The sequence below is a fragment of the Bombina bombina genome, chromosome 1 (genome assembly GCF_027579735.1).
Source record: "Bombina bombina isolate aBomBom1 chromosome 1, aBomBom1.pri, whole genome shotgun sequence".
NCBI lineage: Eukaryota > Metazoa > Chordata > Amphibia > Anura > Bombinatoridae > Bombina > Bombina bombina.
The window spans coordinates 102,983,220-103,003,581 of NC_069499.1; the positions used below are offsets into that span (position 1 = coordinate 102,983,220).

Below are 20,362 nucleotides of genomic sequence, written 5' to 3' on the forward strand. Positions count from 1 at the left end.
TATGCTTGGTGATAAAACTTATTGGGGCCTAGTTTTTTTTTCCACATGGCTGGCTTGATTTTTGCCTAGAAACAGTTTCCTGAGGCTTTCCACTGTTGTAATATGAGTGGGAGGGGCCTATTTTAGCGTTTTTCTGCACTGCTAAAATTCCAGACAGAGACACTCAGCTTCCCTCTGCATGATACAGGACATCTCTGAAGGGCTCAAAAGGCTTCAAAAGTCGTGTTTGAGGAGGGTAACAACCACAGTAGACCTGTGGCAGTTGTTGTGACTAGTTTTAAAAAAAAAAATTTCATTTATTATTCCGTTTTTGATATTAAGGGGTTAATCATCCATTTGCAAGTGGGTGCAATGCTCTGCTAACTTGTTACATACACTGTAAAAATTTCGTTAGTGTAACTGCCTTTTTTCACTGTTATTTCAAATTTTGACAAAAAAAAATTTCTTAAAGGCACAGTAACGTTTTTTATATTGCTTGTTTAACTTGATGCAAAGTGTTTTCCAAGCTTGCTAGTCTCATTGCTAGTCTGTACAAACATGTCTGACACAGAGGAAACTACTTGTTCATTATGTTTAAAAGCCATGGTGGAGCCCCATAGGAGAATGTGTACTAAATGTATTGATTTCACCTTAAACAGTAAAGATCAGTCTTTATCTATAAAAGAATTGTCACCAGAGGGTTCTGTCAAGGGGGAAGTTATGCCGACTAACTCTCCCCACGTGTCGGACCCTTTGCCTCCCGCTCAAGGGACGCACGCTAATATGGCGCCAAGTACATCAGGGACGCCCATAGCAATTACTTTGCAGGACATGACTGCGATCATGGATAATACCCTGTCAGCGGTATTAGCCAGATTGCCTGAATTAAGAGGCAAGCGCGATAGCTCTGGGGTTAGACGAGATACAGAGCGCGTAGATGCTGTAAGAGCCATGTCTGATACTGCGTCACAATATGCAGAACCTGAGGACGGAGAGCTTCAGTCTGTGGGTGACATCTCTGACTCGGGGAAACCTGATTCAGAGATTTCTAATTTTAAATTTAAGCTTGAGAACCTCCGTGTATTGCTTGGGGAGGTGTTAGCTGCTCTGAATGACTGTGACACAATTGCAGTGCCAGAGAAATTGTGTAGACTGGATAAATACTATGCAGTGCCGGTGTGTACTGATGTTTTTCCAATACCTAAAAGGTTTACAGAAATTATTAGTAAGGAATGGGATAGTCCCGGTGTGCCGTTTCCCCCCCCCCCCCCCTCCTATATTTAGAAAAATGTTTCCCATAGACGCCACTACACGGGACTTATGTCAGACGGTCCCTAAGGTGGAGGGAGCAGTTTCTATTTTAGCAAAGTGTACCACTATCCCAGTTGAGGACAGTTGTGCTTTTTCAATGGATAAAAAAATTAGAGGGTTACCTTAAGAAAATGTTTATTCAACAAGGTTTTATTTTACAGCCCCTTGCATGCATTGCGCCTGTCACTGCTGCGGCGGCATTCTGGTTCGAGGCCCTGGAAGAGGCCATCCATACAGCTTCATTGACTGAAATCATTGACAAGCTTAGAACACTTAAGCTAGCTAACTCATTTGTTTCTGATGCCATTGTTCATTTGACTAAACGGCTAAGAATTCCGGATTCGCCATCCAGGCGCGTAGGGCGCTATGGCTTAAATCCTGGTCAGCTGACGTGACTTCAGAGTCTAAATTAATCAACATTCCTTTCAAGGGGCAGACCTTATTCGGGCCTGGTTTGAAAGAAATTATTGCTGACATTACTGGAGGTAAGGGTCATACCCTTCCTCAGGACAGGGCCAAATCAAGGGCCAAACAGTCTAATTTTCGTGCCTTTCGAAATTTCAAGGCAGGTGCAGCATCAACTTCCTCTGCTTCAAAACAAGAGGGAACTTTTGCTCAATCCAAGCAGGCCTGGAAATCTAACCAGTCCTGGAACAAGGGCAAGCAGGCCAGAAAGCCTGCTGCTGCCCCCAAGACAGCATGAAGGAACGGCCCCCTATCCGGCAACGGATCTAGTGGGGGCAGACTTTCTCTCTTCGCCCAGGCGTGGGCAAGAGATATTCAGGATCCCTGGGCGTTAAAGATCATATCTCAGGGATATCTTCTGGACTTCAAAGCTTCTCCTCCACAGGGATCTGCAAACCAGATAAAGAAAGAGGCATTCCTACGCTGCATGCAAGACCTCCTAGTAATGGGAGTGATCCATCCAGTTCCGCGGACGGAACAAGGACAGGGTTTTTATTCAAATCTGTTTGTGGTTCCCAAAAAAGAGGGAACCTTCAGACCAATTTTGGATCTAAAGATCTTAAACAAATTCCTTAGAGTTCCATCATTCAAGATGGAAACTATTCGGACCATCTTACCCATGATCCAAGAGGGTCAGTACATGACCACAGTGGACTTAAAGGATGCCTACCTTCACATTCCGATTCACAAGAATCATCATCGGTTCCTGAGATTTGCCTTTCTAGACAGGCATTACCAATTTGTAGCTCTTCCCTTCGGGTTGGCTACAGCCCCAAGAATTTTTACAAAGGTTCTGGGCTCTCTTCTGGCGGTTCTAAGACCGCGAGGCATAGCGGTAGCTCCTTATCTAGACGACATCCTGATACAGGCGTCAAGCTTTCAAATTGCCAAGTCTCACACAGAGATAGTTCTGGCATTTCTGAGGTCGCATGGGTGGAAAGTGAACGAAGAAAAGAGTTCTCTATCTCCTCTCACAAGGGTTTCCTTCCTAGGGACTCTTATACATTCTGTAGAAATGAAAATTTACCTGACGGAGTCCAGGTTATCAAAACTTCTAAATGCTTGCCGTGTTCTTCACTCCACTCCGCGCCCTGCGGTGGCTCAGTGCATGGAGGTAATGAGCTTATTGGTGGTAGCAGCAATGGACATAGTGTCATTTGCGCGCCTGCATCTCAGACCGCTGCAATTATGCATGCTCAGTCAGTGGAATGGGGATTACACAGATTTGTCCCCTCTACTAAATCTGGATCAGGAAACCAGAGATTCTCTTCTCTGGTGGTTATCTCGGGTCCACCTGTCCAAGGGTATGACCTTTCGCAGACCAGATTGGACGATTGTAACAACAGATGCCAGCCTTCTAGGTTGGGGTGCAGTCTGGAACTCCCTGAAGGCTCAGGGATCGTGGACTCAGGAGGAGAAACTCCTCCCAATAAATATTCTGGAGTTAAGAGCAATATTCAATGCTTTTCTAGCTTGGCCTCAGTTAGCAACACTGAGGTTCATCTGATTTCAGTCGGACAACATCACGACTGTGGCTTACATCAACCTTCAAGGGGGAACCAGGAGTTCCCTAGCGATGTTAGAAGTCTCCAAGATAATTCGCTGGGCAGTGCCTCACTCTTGCCACCTAATAGCGATCCATATCCCAGGTGTAGAGAACTGGGAGGCGGATTTTCTAAGTCGTCAGACTTTTCATCCGGGAGAGTGGGAACTCCATCCAGAGGTGTTTGCTCAATTGGTTCATCGTTGGGGCAAACCAGAACTGGATCTCATGGCGTCTCGCCAGAACGCCAAGCTTCCTTGTTACGGATCCAGGTCCAGGGACCCAGAAGCGACGCTGATAGATGCTCTAGCAGCTCCTTGGTTCTTCAACCTGGCTTATGTTTTTCCACCGTTTCCTCTGCTCCCTCGACTGATCAGACAGGAGAGGGCATCAATGATTCTGATAGCGCCTGCAGACCTAGTGGACATGTCATCCTTTCCACCATGGACTCTGCCTCTGAGACAAGACCTTCTCATACAAGGTCCTTTCAATCATCCGAATCTAATTTCTCTGAGACTGACTGCATGGAGATTGAATGCTTGATTCTATCAAAGCGTGGCTTCTCCGAGTCAGTCATTGATACCTTAATACAGGCACGAAAGCCTGTCACCAGGAAAATCTACCACAAGATATGGCGTAAATATCTTCATTGGTGTGAATCCAAGAATTACTCATGGAGAGTAGGGTTAGGATTCCTAGGATATTGTCCTTCCTCCAAGAGGGTTTGGACAAAGGATTATCAGCTAGTTCTTTAAAGGGACAGATTTCTGCTCTGTCTATTCTTTTACACAAGCGTCTGGCAGAAGTTCCAGACGTTCAGGCATTTTGTCAGGCTTTAGTTAGAATTAAGCCTGTGTTTAAACCTGTTGCTCCTCCATGGAGCTTAAACTTGGTTCTTAAAGTTCTTCAAGGGGTTCCGTTTGAACCCCTTCATTCTATTGATATCAAACTTCTATCATGGAAAGTTCTTTTTCTGATGGCTATTTCCTCGGCTCGGAGAGTCTCTGAGTTATCTGCCTTACATTGTATTCTCCTTATCTGATCTTTCATTCAGATAAAGGAGTTCTGCGTACAAAACCTCGGTTTTTACCCAAGGTGGTTTCTAACAAGAATATCAATCAAGAGATTGTTGTTCCATCATTATGTCCTAATCCTTCTTCAAAGAAGGAACGTCTTTTGCATAATCTAGACGTAGTTCGTGCCTTGAAGTTTTACTTACAAGCTACTAAAGATTTTCGTCAAACATCTAACCTGTTTGTTGTTTACTCTGGACAGAGGAGAGGTCAAAAGGCCTCGGCAACCTCTCTTTCTTTTTGACTTCGGAGTATAATCCGTTTAGCCTATGAGACTGCTGGACAGCAGCCCCCTGAAAGGATTACAGCTCATTCCACTAGAGCTGTGGCTTCCACCTGGGCCTTTAAAAATGAGGCTTCTGTTGAACAGATTTGCAAGGCTGTGACTTGGTCTTCGCTTCATACCTTTTCCAAATTTTACAAATTTGATACTTTGGCTTCTTCGGAAGCTGTTTTTGGGAGAAAGGTACTACAGGCAGTGGTTCCTTCCGTTTAAGTTCTTGCCTTGTCCCTCCCATCATCCGTGTACTTTAACTTTGGTATTGGTATCCCACAAGTAATGGATGATCCGTGGACTGGATACACTTAACAAGAGAAAACATAATTTATGCTTACCTGATAAATTTATTTCTCTTGTAGTGTATCCAGTCTACGGCCCGCCCTGTCCTTTTAAGGCAGGTCTAAATTTTAATTAAACTACAGTCACCACTGCACCCCATGGTTTCTCCTTTCTCGGCTTGTTTCGGTCGAATGACTGGATATGGCAGTGAGGGGAGGAGCTATATAGCAGCTCTGCTGTGGGTGATCCTCTTGCAACTTCCTGTTGGGAAGGAGAATATCCCACAAGTAATGGATGATCCGTGGACTGGATACACTACACGAGAAATAAATTTATCAGGTAAGCATAAATTATGTTTTTTTAGGTTTATAATTAATTTGGGTCTTTTATTATTCTATTAATGTGGTTTTATAATATTTTTTTTTATTATAGGTAGGTATGATTATAATATAGTCTTAATATATAATATTTATTACATCTAATTCTTGAGAGGAATATTTTAAATCCCATATAAGTTTATTTATAGTTGTAATATATAGATGGATAGTATGCGAATAACATCAGGACATCCTATTTATTTGCTAATAATGTATAAATGCCTAAATATCCTTTATTTATTGAATTATTTATTCTTTCCATATGAACTGAAGTAGAGTTATTATTATTACTATTGTCTATGGAATCTAATAATCTTAATAGAATCAATGAAGTGTTGTTAGTTTATGTATTTTTAGAATATATTATATAGGGTCTGAGTATATGAATTTTAAAGGTCATGAAATATATATCATATATTTGGTTTTTATGAATTTAAATGACTGATTCTGCTTGTATTTTTAATGTACTTATTTATATATAATTTTTCTTTTTATCATGTATTGCATACATGCATTTTCCGGATGTTGGTTATTAACATACTAATATATCAATAGAGGGCGCACTTCCCCTATGGTATAAATTTATGGCCTAAAGCAGCTTTCTAGCATTCTATCTGAACTATTAACAAATAACCCTTGAAGAAGTCCGGCCGGGATCCGGACGAAACGCGTAGGGATACCGCAATCAGTGCTCCTGTACTCCGTTCATACTAACAGCATCAGCGGTCTAAGAGGCATAGATCTGCAGGGGGACGCTCCGGTGCCGGATCCTTACAGTGACGTCAGACGCCGACTTTGTTCGGCGGTCCTTTTGAAAACTGGGCATATCTGCTTGAGGATCAGGACTTAGACTGCGGCTGTCTATGAACTTGATGCATTTTTATGCTTACTTGAATGTAAGTTTTAGTTTATTATATTCATTTGCTGTTACAATAAATAACTCAAGGCTTCTTGCGCTTTCTGTACATTTTTCCGTAGTCCTGCTTTCAACTCTGGTGATTTCAAGAATCATCACCAAAAAGAAGCGGCATCAACTTGAGTACACCTAAGAATCCTTTTTGGAATTTCCTCTACCTCTGTTGGAACTCTTTTACTGAAATACATTGGGACTCTAGGTTTGAATCTTTTGCTACATTGGTAATTGTTTTTTATGTGCATTTTTTCATTGCATTTTTCATTATATTTTTTACTGTGATGGTCTAATTATGTTGTATTAATGTGTTATACTGATGTGTTATGATTCTATCTATAGAAAAAGTATAGGTGGCTTGAGAGTTTTCAGTTTATTAGCGCTGATATAACATTTTTGTGTCTGTATTGGTTCGCATTTTATATAACTGATTAGTACTGTTGCTGATTTGTGGGTGCAGTGCTAGGTCCCTCTAATCATTTTACCCCACATATTCTCTATGCAAGGCAGTGTCATTTTTGTTTGTCCATTCTCTTATATGATTTACTGCACTGCGCAAAATAGAATATTACTGCATGCTATGGAGCATGATTACTTGCAATATTTCTACAGGCACAGAGTTTGCTCAATCTGGAACTAAGAATATTACTGTATTTTATGAAGCTTGCTTATTTTTTAATAGAACATTAGTGCTGCAAGTTAAATGCATACTCAGTGTAATAAAATACTGTAGGTTATATAATACAAAAAATACAAACCACATATACTGCATATGTGGTTTATATTTTTATTCTCCCAGAGTGTATTGAACATTGAGAAACATGTACATTAAGATCCTGTAGTCTTAAATACATTTTTATTGAGAAATTAAGGTGTAATAGTCATTTATAAGAAAATTTTAATTTTTTGCCCATATCGCCCAGCCCTAATATGCACGTTCATGGCAAGCAAATAAATTTCGGTATGTAAAAAGCCCCCCAAAAAGAAGATAGGCAAAGAAGATATGTTAAATGTGAAAAAAATCACAAACACATGTCAGAAGTTTGGCATTGCACTCCCCAAACAACACAACAAACCTATGCATAGATGGTATCACTGTACTCAGGAGATGTTGCTGAACACATATTGAGGGGGGGGGGTATTTTTGGCAGTAACACATAACAGGAACTGAGAATTCATGCCTAAAGTACAATGTGTGTGAAAAATAACCCCAGAAAATCACTACCCAAAAGTTTGTCAAAGATTGGTGGTTGATTTTGAAAAACAGTCTGGTCACTAGGGGGTTAATTTTATATATATATATATATATATATATATATATTTATTTATATATATATATATATATAATCTCTCTAGGGCTCCATTTATCATTGCAATTCTACTACATTTGCGCCTATAAATACGCCGTCGTAAATTATCTCCTATTTATTAAAACAAAATACGACCAAAAAAAAGCAAATACGACTGAAAAATTCTCCCACTCTATATCTTGCCAAGGCGTACATGTGCGCCAAATGAAGTTTAAAAAAGCTCTTTTTAGCTCGTATTTTTAGCAAATCAACTGAATGATAGCCAAATTTCAAATTTATCATTTTGCGCCATAGGAGAACCTAATCCCCTACAATTATGACCTCGAACGTGCCATATCCACTGTGGAGAACATTGCATTTAATACATTTTTTTCCTCAGAGAAGATGGAATATTTTTTACTGTTGGCTGCTATTTCTTTGGCAAGGGGCCATGAAAATAGTTTTGCTGATGGTAATATGCCCTTACGGAGATGCCAAAGAGTGCCAAGAGTGTTTCTACCGTGGTGTGGATTACAAGCATTGTCAGATAAGGAGATTAAGCAAAGATTTCGGATTAGTAGGGAGAGTATAATCAATCATTACTCCCTTATACAAAATGATATTGATCCTAGAACAAGAAGAACAAGGGCAATCCCTGGATTGTTAAAATTATTGGCTGTTTTGCATTTCCTGGCAACCGGGTCATTTCAGGCAGTCTCTAGTGCTGTGGTGGGCATGAGCCAGCCTTTATTTTGCAGACATTTAAAGATAGTTTTTACATCTATTTTGAAACATCTACAGTTTATTTTCATGCCCAGGAATGTGCACGAATGGCACACATTAAATGCCTCATTTTATCAAGTAGCTGGTATGACTAATGTTTTTGGTGCCATCGATTGCACCCATATAGCTCTAAGACCACCATCTTTAAGGGAGGAGCAATACAGGAATCGAAAAAACTTCCTTTCACTGAATGTTCAGGCCATGTGTGATGCCAACCTTAAAATTTGGGCTATGCGTTCTGGATTTCCTGGTTCATGCCATGATTTCCACATTCTCAAACAATCTGCATTATTTACATCATTTGAACGTGGAGACATGCCACGTGGTTGGCTATTGGGTGAATATAACATTATTTTCTTTTGTTATTGTAACAGATAAATCTAATTTCTTTTTAATGAATATATCTTTGTAATCAAAATGGATATTATAATATCCATTGATTTTTTTATTTTAATTTAAAAATGTATGTATATTAACTGTTTTTCAATGTATATACCTTACATAAATGAATATACACAAGATAAATATTCATTACAAAAATAATTTTCATCTTGAAATTTAATTTTTTTTTTAAGTCATTTTTTTTTTAGTATACCTTCTTTTCAAATTTTTATTTTTAAAAGTCCATAGAGATTTCTCAATTCCTTTTTTTAACTTTTATTACATGTAATATTTTGAATATGTTTTAGGTGACAGTGGTTATCCTTGTACGCCATGGCTTTTGACCCCATTACCATCGCCTCATACACGTGCAGAATTAAAATTTATTGAGTTGCCTCGTACAACAAGAAGTGCTATAGAGAGAACTTTCGGTGTGTTGAAGATACGATTTAGGCTGTTTTGCATTTCCTGGCAACCGGGTAATTTCAGGCAGTCTCTAGTGCTGTGGTGGGCATGAGCCAGCCTTCATTTTGCAGACATTTAAAGATAGTTTTTAAATCTATTTTGAAACATCTACAGTTTATTTTCATGCCCAGGAATGTGCACGAAAGGCACACAGTAAAGACCTCATTTTAGCAAGTAGCTTGTATGACTAATGTTCTTAGTGCCATCGATTGCACCCATATAGCTCTAAGACCACCATCTTTAAGAGAGGAGCAATACAGGAATCAAAAAAACTTCCATTCACTGAATGTTCAGGCCATGTGTGATGCCAACCTTAAAATTTGTGCGTTCTGGATTTCCTGGTTCATGCCATGATTTCCACATTCTCAAACAATCTGCATTATTTACATCATTTGAACGTGGAGACATGCCACATGGTTGGCTATTGGGTAAATATAGCATTATTTTCTTTTGTTATTGTAACAGATAAATCTAATTTATTTTTAATGAATATATCTTTGTAATCAAAATGGATATTATAATATCCATTGATTTTTTTATTTTAATTTAAAAAATGTATGTATATTAACTTTTTTTCAATGTATATACCTTACATAAATGAATATACACAAGCTAAATATTCATTACAAAAATAATTTTCATCTTGAAATGTAATTTTTTTAAGTAATAATTTTTTTTTAGTATACTTTTTTTTCCAAATTTTTATTTTTAAAAGTCCATAGAGATTTCTCAATTCCTTTTTTTAACTATTATTACATGTAATGTTTTTAATTTGTTTTAGGTGACAGTGGTTATCCTTGTAGGACATGGCTTTTGACCCCAGTACCATCGCCTCATACAGGTGCAGAATTAAAATTTAATGAGTCGCATCGTACAACAAGAAGTACTATAGAGAGAACTTTCTGTGTGTTGAAGATGCGATTTAGGGTGTTGGACCGTTCAGGAGGAGACCTGCAATACTCACCTGAGAAATGCAATGATATTATTCTTGTCTCCTGCATGTTGCATAATATTGCCGTTTCTCAAGGAAACATAGAGGAGGTGTGTCCAGAGGATCCTGTAGATGATCTTTATGTCCCACAAGACATATTAAACAGGCACACTACTAGGGCCGGTGTTCAAAACCGTATTGAAATAATTGAAAGATATTTCTCATGTAAGTGTTTATTTTAGATGGTATTTTTAAATCCATTTTGAGTATTGTATAGTAAAAAAAAATTCTGACTTATTTTATTCCAGAAATCATTTGGATAACACCGGAATTTTGAAAAATTGGAAAGAATAATCCTCATTTTATCTCATTATGTAATGTGAAAGAGAGAGAAACCTTTTTTGTTTGTTTTTTTGTTAATAAAATAAATTCAATTCAATTGTATTCTATTAATAAAGTTTTAAAAAATCTACAGTATTTTTTCAAATTATTATTAATTTTATTATATAGAGAATATTTATATTCAACGTTTTCAAACATTTCTCTATTTTTCAATATAAAGTGCAACATACAATAAATTAGAGTGAAGAACTTCTAAAAAACCAACACATTTTTTTTTAAATAAGATAAAGTGCAAAAATATGAAAATATAACAATTATTTATCATTGATTTAAATTTCTATTCATAATTTCTAATTTTTTGGTGTAATAATCCCTCTTAAATTCAGAATCGGCTTTTAATATTGCATTTCTTTCTTTTTGTAATCTTAACATTTCTTTAAAAATTTCACTTTGCTCATTCCTAAATGGCAAAGCCATGTTGGAAAGGTTTTTTTTTTTTTTTTTTAAATATGTTTTTTTATTGAGAAAAACAAGAGAAAATACATGAATACAACTCCACATGGGTATTTGCATAGGAATTACAAACATAAAAAAGATATACTATAGGTCTTAAAGAGTGTTGTAATGATTATTGCTTATACTTAACACATACATAATTCTTCATTTACTGGTAAGTGTAGAGGTGGAATTTCTCAATGGGAAGTATATGGTCTCATTTTCTGTTATGAGGAGTATTAAGAATGTGAGCTGGTATAGTTATATCTCTGTTTAGTGGAGAGTTAAGCCAGATAGACCACTCTCTGTAAACTAGAGTAAATGCAGAGTAATAATATATCAGAAGATCTGTGTTAGTGGGGAGATATAACTAATCAAAGTACTGTGAGAGAGGGGAAAGATTACAGCGGGCAAGAGCCGCTTGGATTGAAAGAAAGTGGGTATAGGACCCAGTACAGGGGTGGGGGAGGCGGAGCTCTTATAGATTCCTCTGAACGAAATGTGGTGTAACGAGGGAGAAGATGAACCTGGTAGGATCTCTGAATGTTTGTTTGGAGTATGAGGAGCAGGAGATGGAAGCAAACTGGTACAAAGCGAGATATTCTTTCATCCCGAATATGGCGGCTTTGCAGGGACTTATAGGTAAGGAGTGATGTACACATTGAATAATAACTGGACCTCTAGGGAGGCAAATATTAAACACACAAGCATTAGTTAGGTATAACATTGATATGATGTAGAGTTAATATATCTAGATGGAATAGAGTAAGGGTATATTAGGAGTGTTTGACTTGCAAGGATGAAGCCTGAAATATTAAGTTATGGTCCTGACCACATGAGTATATAGTTATATGGCCTATATAGATGTACTTTAGTTTCAGAGCAATACAACTGACCAATAACCCTCCTCAAGATAGTACTCTATTTAATTAGATGCACATGGACAGAGACAATAATCTGGTTGTTAGAGAATCTACAACTAGGCAGGGTAGGCATCTATATAGGCTAATAGTTTAAATAGAACCTGCACAGTAGCCCCTTAGGTTGCCTGGGACAATGAAAGCTTCAGCTAACCCAAGCCCCAGGTGTCACTGTATATATGAGAAAGCGTCTTATTGTAAATTGGCAACAGTAATAGAATGCTTAATTAGCTAGTGAACCAAAGTCCTCACTAAAAATTCCCAAAGAATAGGTTGTATAATAACTTGAGGGTGGTGTGCAAGGGCCTACTAGTATTCTATATATATTCATATATGCAGAAGGACAACTAAACATACCAAGAGAAAGTTAACTAACGGAACTGTTAATATAATTCTATACATCTACGGAGACATGTTTTGATGTTAGATTAGCTAAAGCCACTGTGGGAAATGTATTTTACCCTACTCCGGACTTTGGAGTATCAAACATATTCTTTGCTAAGAAGAGGGAGAAAGTCACTAGTCCTGTGTCTCTCCTCTCCGGGATTGCAGGAATCATAAGTTGAGAGTGATATAGGGACTTCGGTGTATCTGCCCGGAGCTCACTTGGACTCTTCTGATTGAAACCCAGGGTCTTACTTTTAACTATTGTCTCTCCAGGGTCCACTATTTCCTGAGCGGCTGGCAAATAGGAACGGATGTCTGCAGAGCTAGTATAGGTGTTGGCCGTCTCTATTGTACTGTAGAAAGTTAACAGCTCAAAGTGAGTAGTTCCCAACAGTCCCTTGCATGCCCGTGTTTCATAAGATTTAGATGTGGAAAGGTGGGCTGCGACTCTAGGGTAGTGTGTGGCTAAATCAAGCGTCCCTTCCGACTCTGTATAAACGCATGTCGACGCCTTCACTCGCCGATGGTAGCGGGCAGTCAGAGCGGGGGCCCTATGGAGATGTTGTAAAAACAACAGCCGCGGTCTCTCTTTTGAAGTGCTCCAGCGACTAGGACAAAAGACAGTGTCTGCACTTGGACTTACATGTATGAAGTCAGTTCCCGCTGAGGAGTCTCGGTGATCACTTGTATCTCGACCTCTGCCGGTTTGTTGCAGTGTAGGAGGGGTCGCCTCTTGCTGCGTCTCATAGTTGTAGATAGGAGAGGAGATATGTGGTAACTGCTGCGCCAGTACTAGGAGACCTAATAGACTCTGCTTTAGATCCACATAGGATTCATCCATGCTTGACTGAGGGAGACGATCCTCTCCAACTGGCAACCCCATACTGTCGCAAATTGCACACGCCCTGATTGACTGTTCCCTTAGTGCTTTGCAAATAAAAGAGAAGAGACGGGTAGTCAGAGAAATTTCTTTTGTGTCTGGATAGGGAGTGGGGGTTCCGTGGCCCTGATCTGGAGATATATCTGTAGAGAATAGCTGTTCCGGAGCGCTCTATTCTGTGGCTATGATACTTTATTAGTTACTCAGAGTCATTGTCCAGGAAGCCACGCTGGGTTGATGCAAATAGAGAGTCGGTATCCCGTATGAGCAGGGCCTCTTCATATAGGAGTCTGCATCGTGTCTCCTGCTCAATTAATATCTCGAAAATGAGAAGTCTTGTGAGCTTAAACCTCTGTGCTTATGTTCATAAAGGCGTAGCGAAAGCTTATTTGGCTAGATTTTTCAAATTATAAGTAATATTATGTTTATGAGCAGGAGCAAGATAAAAACACGTCTCATCCCTGTAGTGGCTAGCTCTGCCCCCCCTGTTGGAAAGGTTTTGTATGGCATTCCCCCTGCCTGGTACATCTTGTTGGTTTCTCAATTATTCAGGTCTTTCATCTTAATCTGATTAATTGACCATTTGATTTTGAGGGGTTTCAAAATCAGGGGGAGTTGGTCCCTCTGGTGTGTGTCCCTCTATCTGTGTCTCATCCTCATCTTCTGGACATACAGAATCCTCAACCAGAGGTTCCAAAGTGATTTCAACCTGTTCTTTTGTATAATACATGTATTGATGTATTATTAACATATAACATACATTAATATTTTACCAAACTCAAGATTACAAATAAATTATTACATACCATCAAATAATGACATCGAACTGTCCTGCATAGTCTGTAGTAATGCACGAACACCTATAACAATGAAAATAAATACAAAATTAGAATATAAATTTTAAGAATAGTAACTAAAAATAACTGAAATAGAAATTAATTATATTTATTGTGGCTATTGATACCATTTCGATCTCAGTTTAGACTACCAATTAAAATAAAAATTCTGTGAAAGGGATTAACAAAGAAAAATCATTCTAAATACATTCATAAAGTGTATACCTTTATTTAAATTATTGAAAAAAAATTACTATAAATTCTGCTTTCTTCTTAAGTTTTTCTTTGTTGAAGGTATAACTAGGTGGGTATCGTGAACATGCCGAAAGCACTACATGATAGGAAATAGTAATGACATGTAATGTTGTCTTGCTAAGGTATAACATTGTTGCTAAACTACTGCCACATATGTAATATAGCAGCAGAAATGTGCATACTAGACTACAATGCAGACTTAACTGTTTTTTTAAAACAATAGAACAATATAAATCTTAAATATGGCTAACATGTACTTATATTTTGTCTTAGAATTATATCTGGTATTTGAAAAAATATAGACACATAATGGCTTTTATATCCCTTTAACAGCCTCTAAAACAGTGATGTTGAATTTTTTTAATTAATGATTTATAAAAAAAAAAGAATTGAAACATGATGCTTAATGTAGTTTATTAAATGTACATGTATAATGTACCTTATAAAGATTGTTTATTCTAAATTTCAACATCACTGCTCTAGGCATGGAACTTCAATTCATACATTTATAACATTACAATAGCAAAGTATTCACTATAATTTCAAAGAAAAAATAATCAAATAATTGAAATAAATCTTGTATGTTAAAATAACGTTATATTTTACATACAAAAAAATATATCTACAATGTGTTAGCAAACTATATACATTACAATACATTTTTAAGTAACATTTATTTAAAATATGTACTTTCAATTAGTACATATTCAAAACATTAAATCAATTCTTAATCAAAATGTGTATTGCAATCCATATTATTTGATAACATAAGAATTACAAATGTTTAGAAATAAAAAATATTATTTGTTATAGTTATTCTAATTCAAAGATCCTTTTTTTTTTTTTTTTTACTTTACTTAGCCATTGTATTGTTCTAACAATGTTCTTCCATTTAAACTTTCAAAGGGTTAATCTAATTTTTCTAATAATTATTTACCTTAATTTAAAATAGTCAATAGTTTCATTGCTATTTGCAAAAACTATACACAATAAAAAAATAAAACAGAATAAAAAATGAACATTCACTTACTGACGCCTTCTTCTCTATGTGCTATTTCATGTGAGGTGGATGGTTGTGGCTCTTGTGAGATGTTTTCGTGGTTAAAAGGTTGATCCTCCTGTGCATCTACCTCCTCTTCCTCATGTCCCTCATTTTGCTCTAAAGAGATATACTGTATATACATGTATTAAAATTAATAATTGAAATATTAAAAAAAAAAAATAATTTATAACTCACTAATATTAACTGAACAGCATCACCCATCCGTGCGTAAAGCAGCTGTTCAAAGTTTGTTAATACTGCCCTATATCCGGGGCCTCCACCGGATCCTTTAGCAGATTGCGTTTCTCTGCATACTTTTTTCTAAATGTTTTTTCTAATATTGGTTACCCTCTTCCAAAGGCCCTTACATCCTTCAAAAAAGTTCTCAATAGGAGAATTACTAATAATATCTTATACAATGGAGAAATGTTTCCCTAAAAAATGGAAGGGTATTTTCACTTTGGAGCAGGACAGAAGAAATAGAATTCTTTGTGAGATGGTGTGTCGAGTGAGGGGAGTCTCTGGCCAAAATCGAACAATGCTAGACAAATCTGGATCTGTTTCCTGTTGCGCTAGGCTATCCAACCAAAAGATTGATGCAGCCGCAACATCAGCCATAGAAATGGCAGGCCGGAGAAGTTGGCCAGCATATAAATAAGCTTTCCTTAGATAAGATTCAAGTTTCCTATCTAAAGGATCTTTAAAAGAAGTACTGTCTTCCATAGGAATAGTAGTACGTTTGGCAAGAGTAGAAATAGCCCCATCAACTTTAGAGATTTTTTCCCAAAACTCTAATCTAGCCGCTGGCAAAGGGTACAACCTTTTAAACCTAGAAGGAGGAATGAAAGAAGTACCAGGCTTAACCTATTCCTTAGCAATCACATCAGAAATAGCATCAGGAACTGGAGTAACCACAGGAGGTTTTTTTAAACAGAATTTAAATGTTTACTAGTTTTGATAACAAGAGGACTTGACTCCTCTATCCAAAGTAACCAACACTTCTTTTAACAAGGAACGAATATACTCAATCTTGAAAAGTGTCAATGTCTGAGGTGGGATCTTCTGAATAAGAGAGATCCTCATCAGAGGAGGATATTTCAGTATGTTGTCGGTCATTAGAAATTTCATCAATTTTATGAGAAGTTTCAACATACCTTTTATGTTTATTAGAAGGCGGAATAGCAGACAAAGCCTTCTGTATCGCATCAGCAATATAATTTTTCATATCAACAGGGATATCATGTACATTAGATGTTGAAGAAACAACAGAAACTGTGCTAGTACTGATGGAAACGTTTTCTGCATGCAAAAGCTTATCATGACAACTGTTACATACTACAGCTGGAGATATAATCTCAGCTAATTTACAACAGATGCACTTAGCTTTTGTAGAACTGATCAGGCAGCAGGGTTCCAACAGTTGCTTCTGAGACAGGATCAGATTGAGACATCTTGCAAAATGTAAAAGAAAAAACATTAAAGCAAAATTTGTAGTTGATGCCAGGTTTCCTTACACGAGGTTGCGTCTGCGATGACGTGAATTCTGTCATTTCCGGATGTTGTTGGAGCCAAAACATTTTTTCTTAACTTCCTTTTGTGTTGTGTGTCATTCTTGGTGCCAAAAAAATGTAGTTTATTTTTTCACCCCACTTCCTATATGCCTCTTGCCTTCTATATGCTCAGATTTGTCCAGTTCCTGATGCTATTTCTGATGTGATTGCTAAGGAACAGGTTACGCCTGGTACTTCTTTCATTCCTCCTTGTAGGTTTAAAAGGTTGTACCCTTTGCAAGCGGCTAGAGTTTTGGGACAAAATCCCAAAAACTGATGGGGCTATTTCTACTCTTGCCAAACGTACTACTATTCCTATGGCAGACAGTACTTCTATTAAAGATCCTTTAGATAGGAAACTTGAATCTTATTTAAGGAAAGCTTATTTATATTCTGGCTCTGGCTATCTTCTCAGGCCTGCCATTTCTATGGCTGATGTTGCGGCTGCATCAACCTTTTGGTTGGATAGCGTAGCGCAGCAGAAAACGGATCCAGATTTGTCTAGCATTGTTCGTTTGCTTCAACATGCTAATCATTTTATCTGTTATGCCATTTTTGATATCATCAAAATTGATGTGAAATCCATGTCTTTAGCTATTTTAGCTAGAATAGCTTTATGGCTCAAATCTTGGAATGCTGACATGGTATCAAAGTCTAGATTGCTATCGCTTTCTTTCCAAGGTAACAATTTATTTGGTTCTCAGTTGGATTCAATTTTTTCAATTATCACTGGGGGGAAGGGAGTTTTTTTGCCTCAGGATAAAAGATCTAAGGGCAAATCTAAAGCTTCTAATCGTTTTCGTTCTTTTCGACAGAATAAGGAACAGAACACCAATCCTTCCCTTAAAGACTCTGGTTCCAATTGGGAACCTTTTTCAAGTTGGAATACATCCAAGCCTTTTCAGAAACCAAAGCCAGCCCCGAAGTCTGCATGAAGGTGTGGCCCTCGATCCAGTTCAGCTGGTGGGGAGCAGATTAAAATTATTCCAAGATATTTGGGCAAATTCTTTTCAAAATCAGTGGATTCAGAGTATTGTCTCTCAAGGGTATCGACTAGGATTCAGAGTAAGACCTGTGAGAAGATTTTTTCTCTCTCAGGTTCCAGCAAATCCGGTGAAGGCTCAGATTTTTCTGAAGTGTGTTTCGGATCTAGAGCTTTCAGGGGTAATCATACCATTTCCGTTTCAGGAACAGGGTCTGGGTTTTAGTCAAATCTACTCATTGTCCCAAAGAAAGAAAATTCATTCAGACCAGTTCTGGATCTGAAGTTTTTGAATCGTTTTGTAAGAGTCCCAACTTTCAAGATGGTGACTATAAGGACTATTCTGCCTTTTGTTCAGCAAGGTCATTATATGTCCACGATAGACTTACAGGATGCATATCTTCACTTTCTGATTCACTGTCGGTTTCTGAGATTCTCTTTTCTAGATAAGCATTACCAATTTGTTGCTCTTCTATTTGGCCTAGCAACAGCTCCAAGGATCTTTTCGAAGGTTCTTGTGCCCTTTTATCTGTAATCAAAGAATAGGGTATTGCAGTGTTTCCTTATTTAGACGATATCTTGGTACTAGCTAAGTCTTTACATTTAGCCGAATCTTACACAAATCAACTAGTGTTGTTTCTTCAAAAACATGGCTGGAGGATCAATTTACCAAAGAGTTTCTTGATTACTCAGACAAGGGTAACCTTTTTAGGTTTCCAGATAGATTCAGTGTCCATGACTGTCCTTAACAGACAAGAGACAAATTAAATTGTTTTCAGCTTGTCGAAACCTTCAGTCTCAATCATTCCTTTCAGTGACTATGTGCATGGAAGTTTTAGGTCTCATGACTGCAGCATCGGATGCGATCCCCTTTGCTCGTTTTCATATGAGACCTCTGCAGCTTTGTATGTTGAATCAATGGTATAGGGATTATACTCGGATATCACAATTGATATACTTAAATCCCAACATTCAACTCTCTCTGACTTGGTGGTTAGACCATCATTGTTTAATTCAGGGGGCCTCTTTTGTTTGTCCTACCTGGACTATGATCACAACAGATGCAAGTCAGGAGCTGTCTGGGGATCTCTGACAGCACAAGGGGTTTGAAAACCTCAAGAGGCGAGGTTACCAATAAATATTTTAGAACTCCGTGCTATTTTTAGGGCTCTTCAGGTTTGGGCTCTGTTAGAGAGAGAACCATTCATTTGTTTTCAGACGGACAATATCACAACTGTGGCATATGTCAATCATATGCCACAGCTATGAAAGAAGTATCTCGGATACTTTCTCGGCCAGAATCCAGCTCTTGTCTAATTTCTGCGGTGGATATCCCAGGTATAGACAATGGGAAGCGGATTATCTCAGCCGTCAGACCTTACATCCGGATTTTACAGATGTGGGGTCTTCCAGAAATAGATTTGATGGCTTCTCATTTAAACAAGAAACTTCCCAGGTACCTATCCAGGTCCAGGGATCCTCAGGCGGAGATGGTGGATGCTTTAGCAGTTCCTTGGTTTTACCAACCTGCTTATATCTTTCCACCTCTAGTTTTTCTTCCACAAGTGATCTCCAAGATCATTATGAAACAATTGTCTGTGTTTCTGATAGCACCAGCATGGCCTCACAGGTTTTGGTATGTGGATCTTGTTCGGATGTCCAGTTGCCACCCTTGGCCACTTCCTTTAAGACCAGACCTCCTGTCGCAAGGACCATTTTTCCATCAGGATCTCAAATCATTAAATTTGAAGGTATGGAAATTGAACGCTTAGTGCTTAGTCATAGAGGTTTTTTCTGACTCAGTGATTAATACTATGCTACAGGCTCGTAAGTCTGTTTCAAGGAAGATCTATTATCGAGTTTGGAAGACCTATATTTCATGGTGGTGTTCTCATAAATTCTCCTGGCATTCTTTTAGAATTCCTAGAATTTTACAGTTTCTTCAGGATGGTTTGGATAAAGGTTTGTCTGCAAGTACTTTGAAGGGATAAATATCTGCTCTTTTTGTTTTATTTCATCGAAAGATTGCTAAGCTTCCTGATATTCACTGTTTTGTTCAGGCTTTGGTTCGTATCAAGCCTGCTATTAAATCAGTCTCTCCTCCTTGGAGTCTTTATTTGGTTTTGAAGACTGTGCAGGCTCCTTCTTGTGAGCATATGCATTCTTTGGATATTAAACTACTTTCTTGGAAAGTGTGGTTTCTTTTGGCTATCTCTTCAGCTAGAAGAGTTTCCGAATTGTCTGCTCTCTCTTGTGAGTCTCCTTTTCTGATTGCTCTTGAAAGATCTTTGCAATCTTTGGATGTTGTAAGAGCTTTGATATATTATGTTGAAGCTACTAAAGATTTCAGGAAGACTTCTAGTCTTTGTTGTCTTCTCTGGTCCTAGGAAAGGTCAGAAAGCTTCTGCCATTTTTTTGGCATCTTGGTTGAAGCATTTGATTCATAAAGCTTATTTGAAGGCGGGACAGTCCCCGCCTCAAAGGATCACAGCTCATTCTACTAGATCAGTCTCCACTTCTTGGGCTTTTAATAATTAAGCTTCAGTTGATCAGATTTGCAAAGCAGCAACTTGGTCTTCTTTGCATACATTTACTAAATGTTACCAT

General features: G+C 37.8%; 1 protein-coding gene across 3 annotated transcripts in view; it reads left to right on the top strand.

Annotated features, from left to right (window-relative positions):
- The window catches only part of RPS6KA5 (ribosomal protein S6 kinase A5), a 589,637-nt gene that overhangs the window by 472,508 nt on the left and 96,767 nt on the right, over positions 1 to 20,362 (top strand). Inside the window, exon 14 of one of the 3 annotated variants that reach the window (XM_053697561.1) lies at positions 8,979 to 9,517. The exons of the other annotated variants lie outside the window; for them this stretch is intronic. Coding sequence (XP_053553536.1) covers positions 8,979 to 9,014 — 36 coding nt within the window. The 3' untranslated portion in view covers positions 9,015 to 9,517. Of the gene's footprint in view, positions 1 to 8,978; positions 9,518 to 20,362 lie in introns of those variants that run through there. 3 annotated transcript variants of the gene reach the window in all.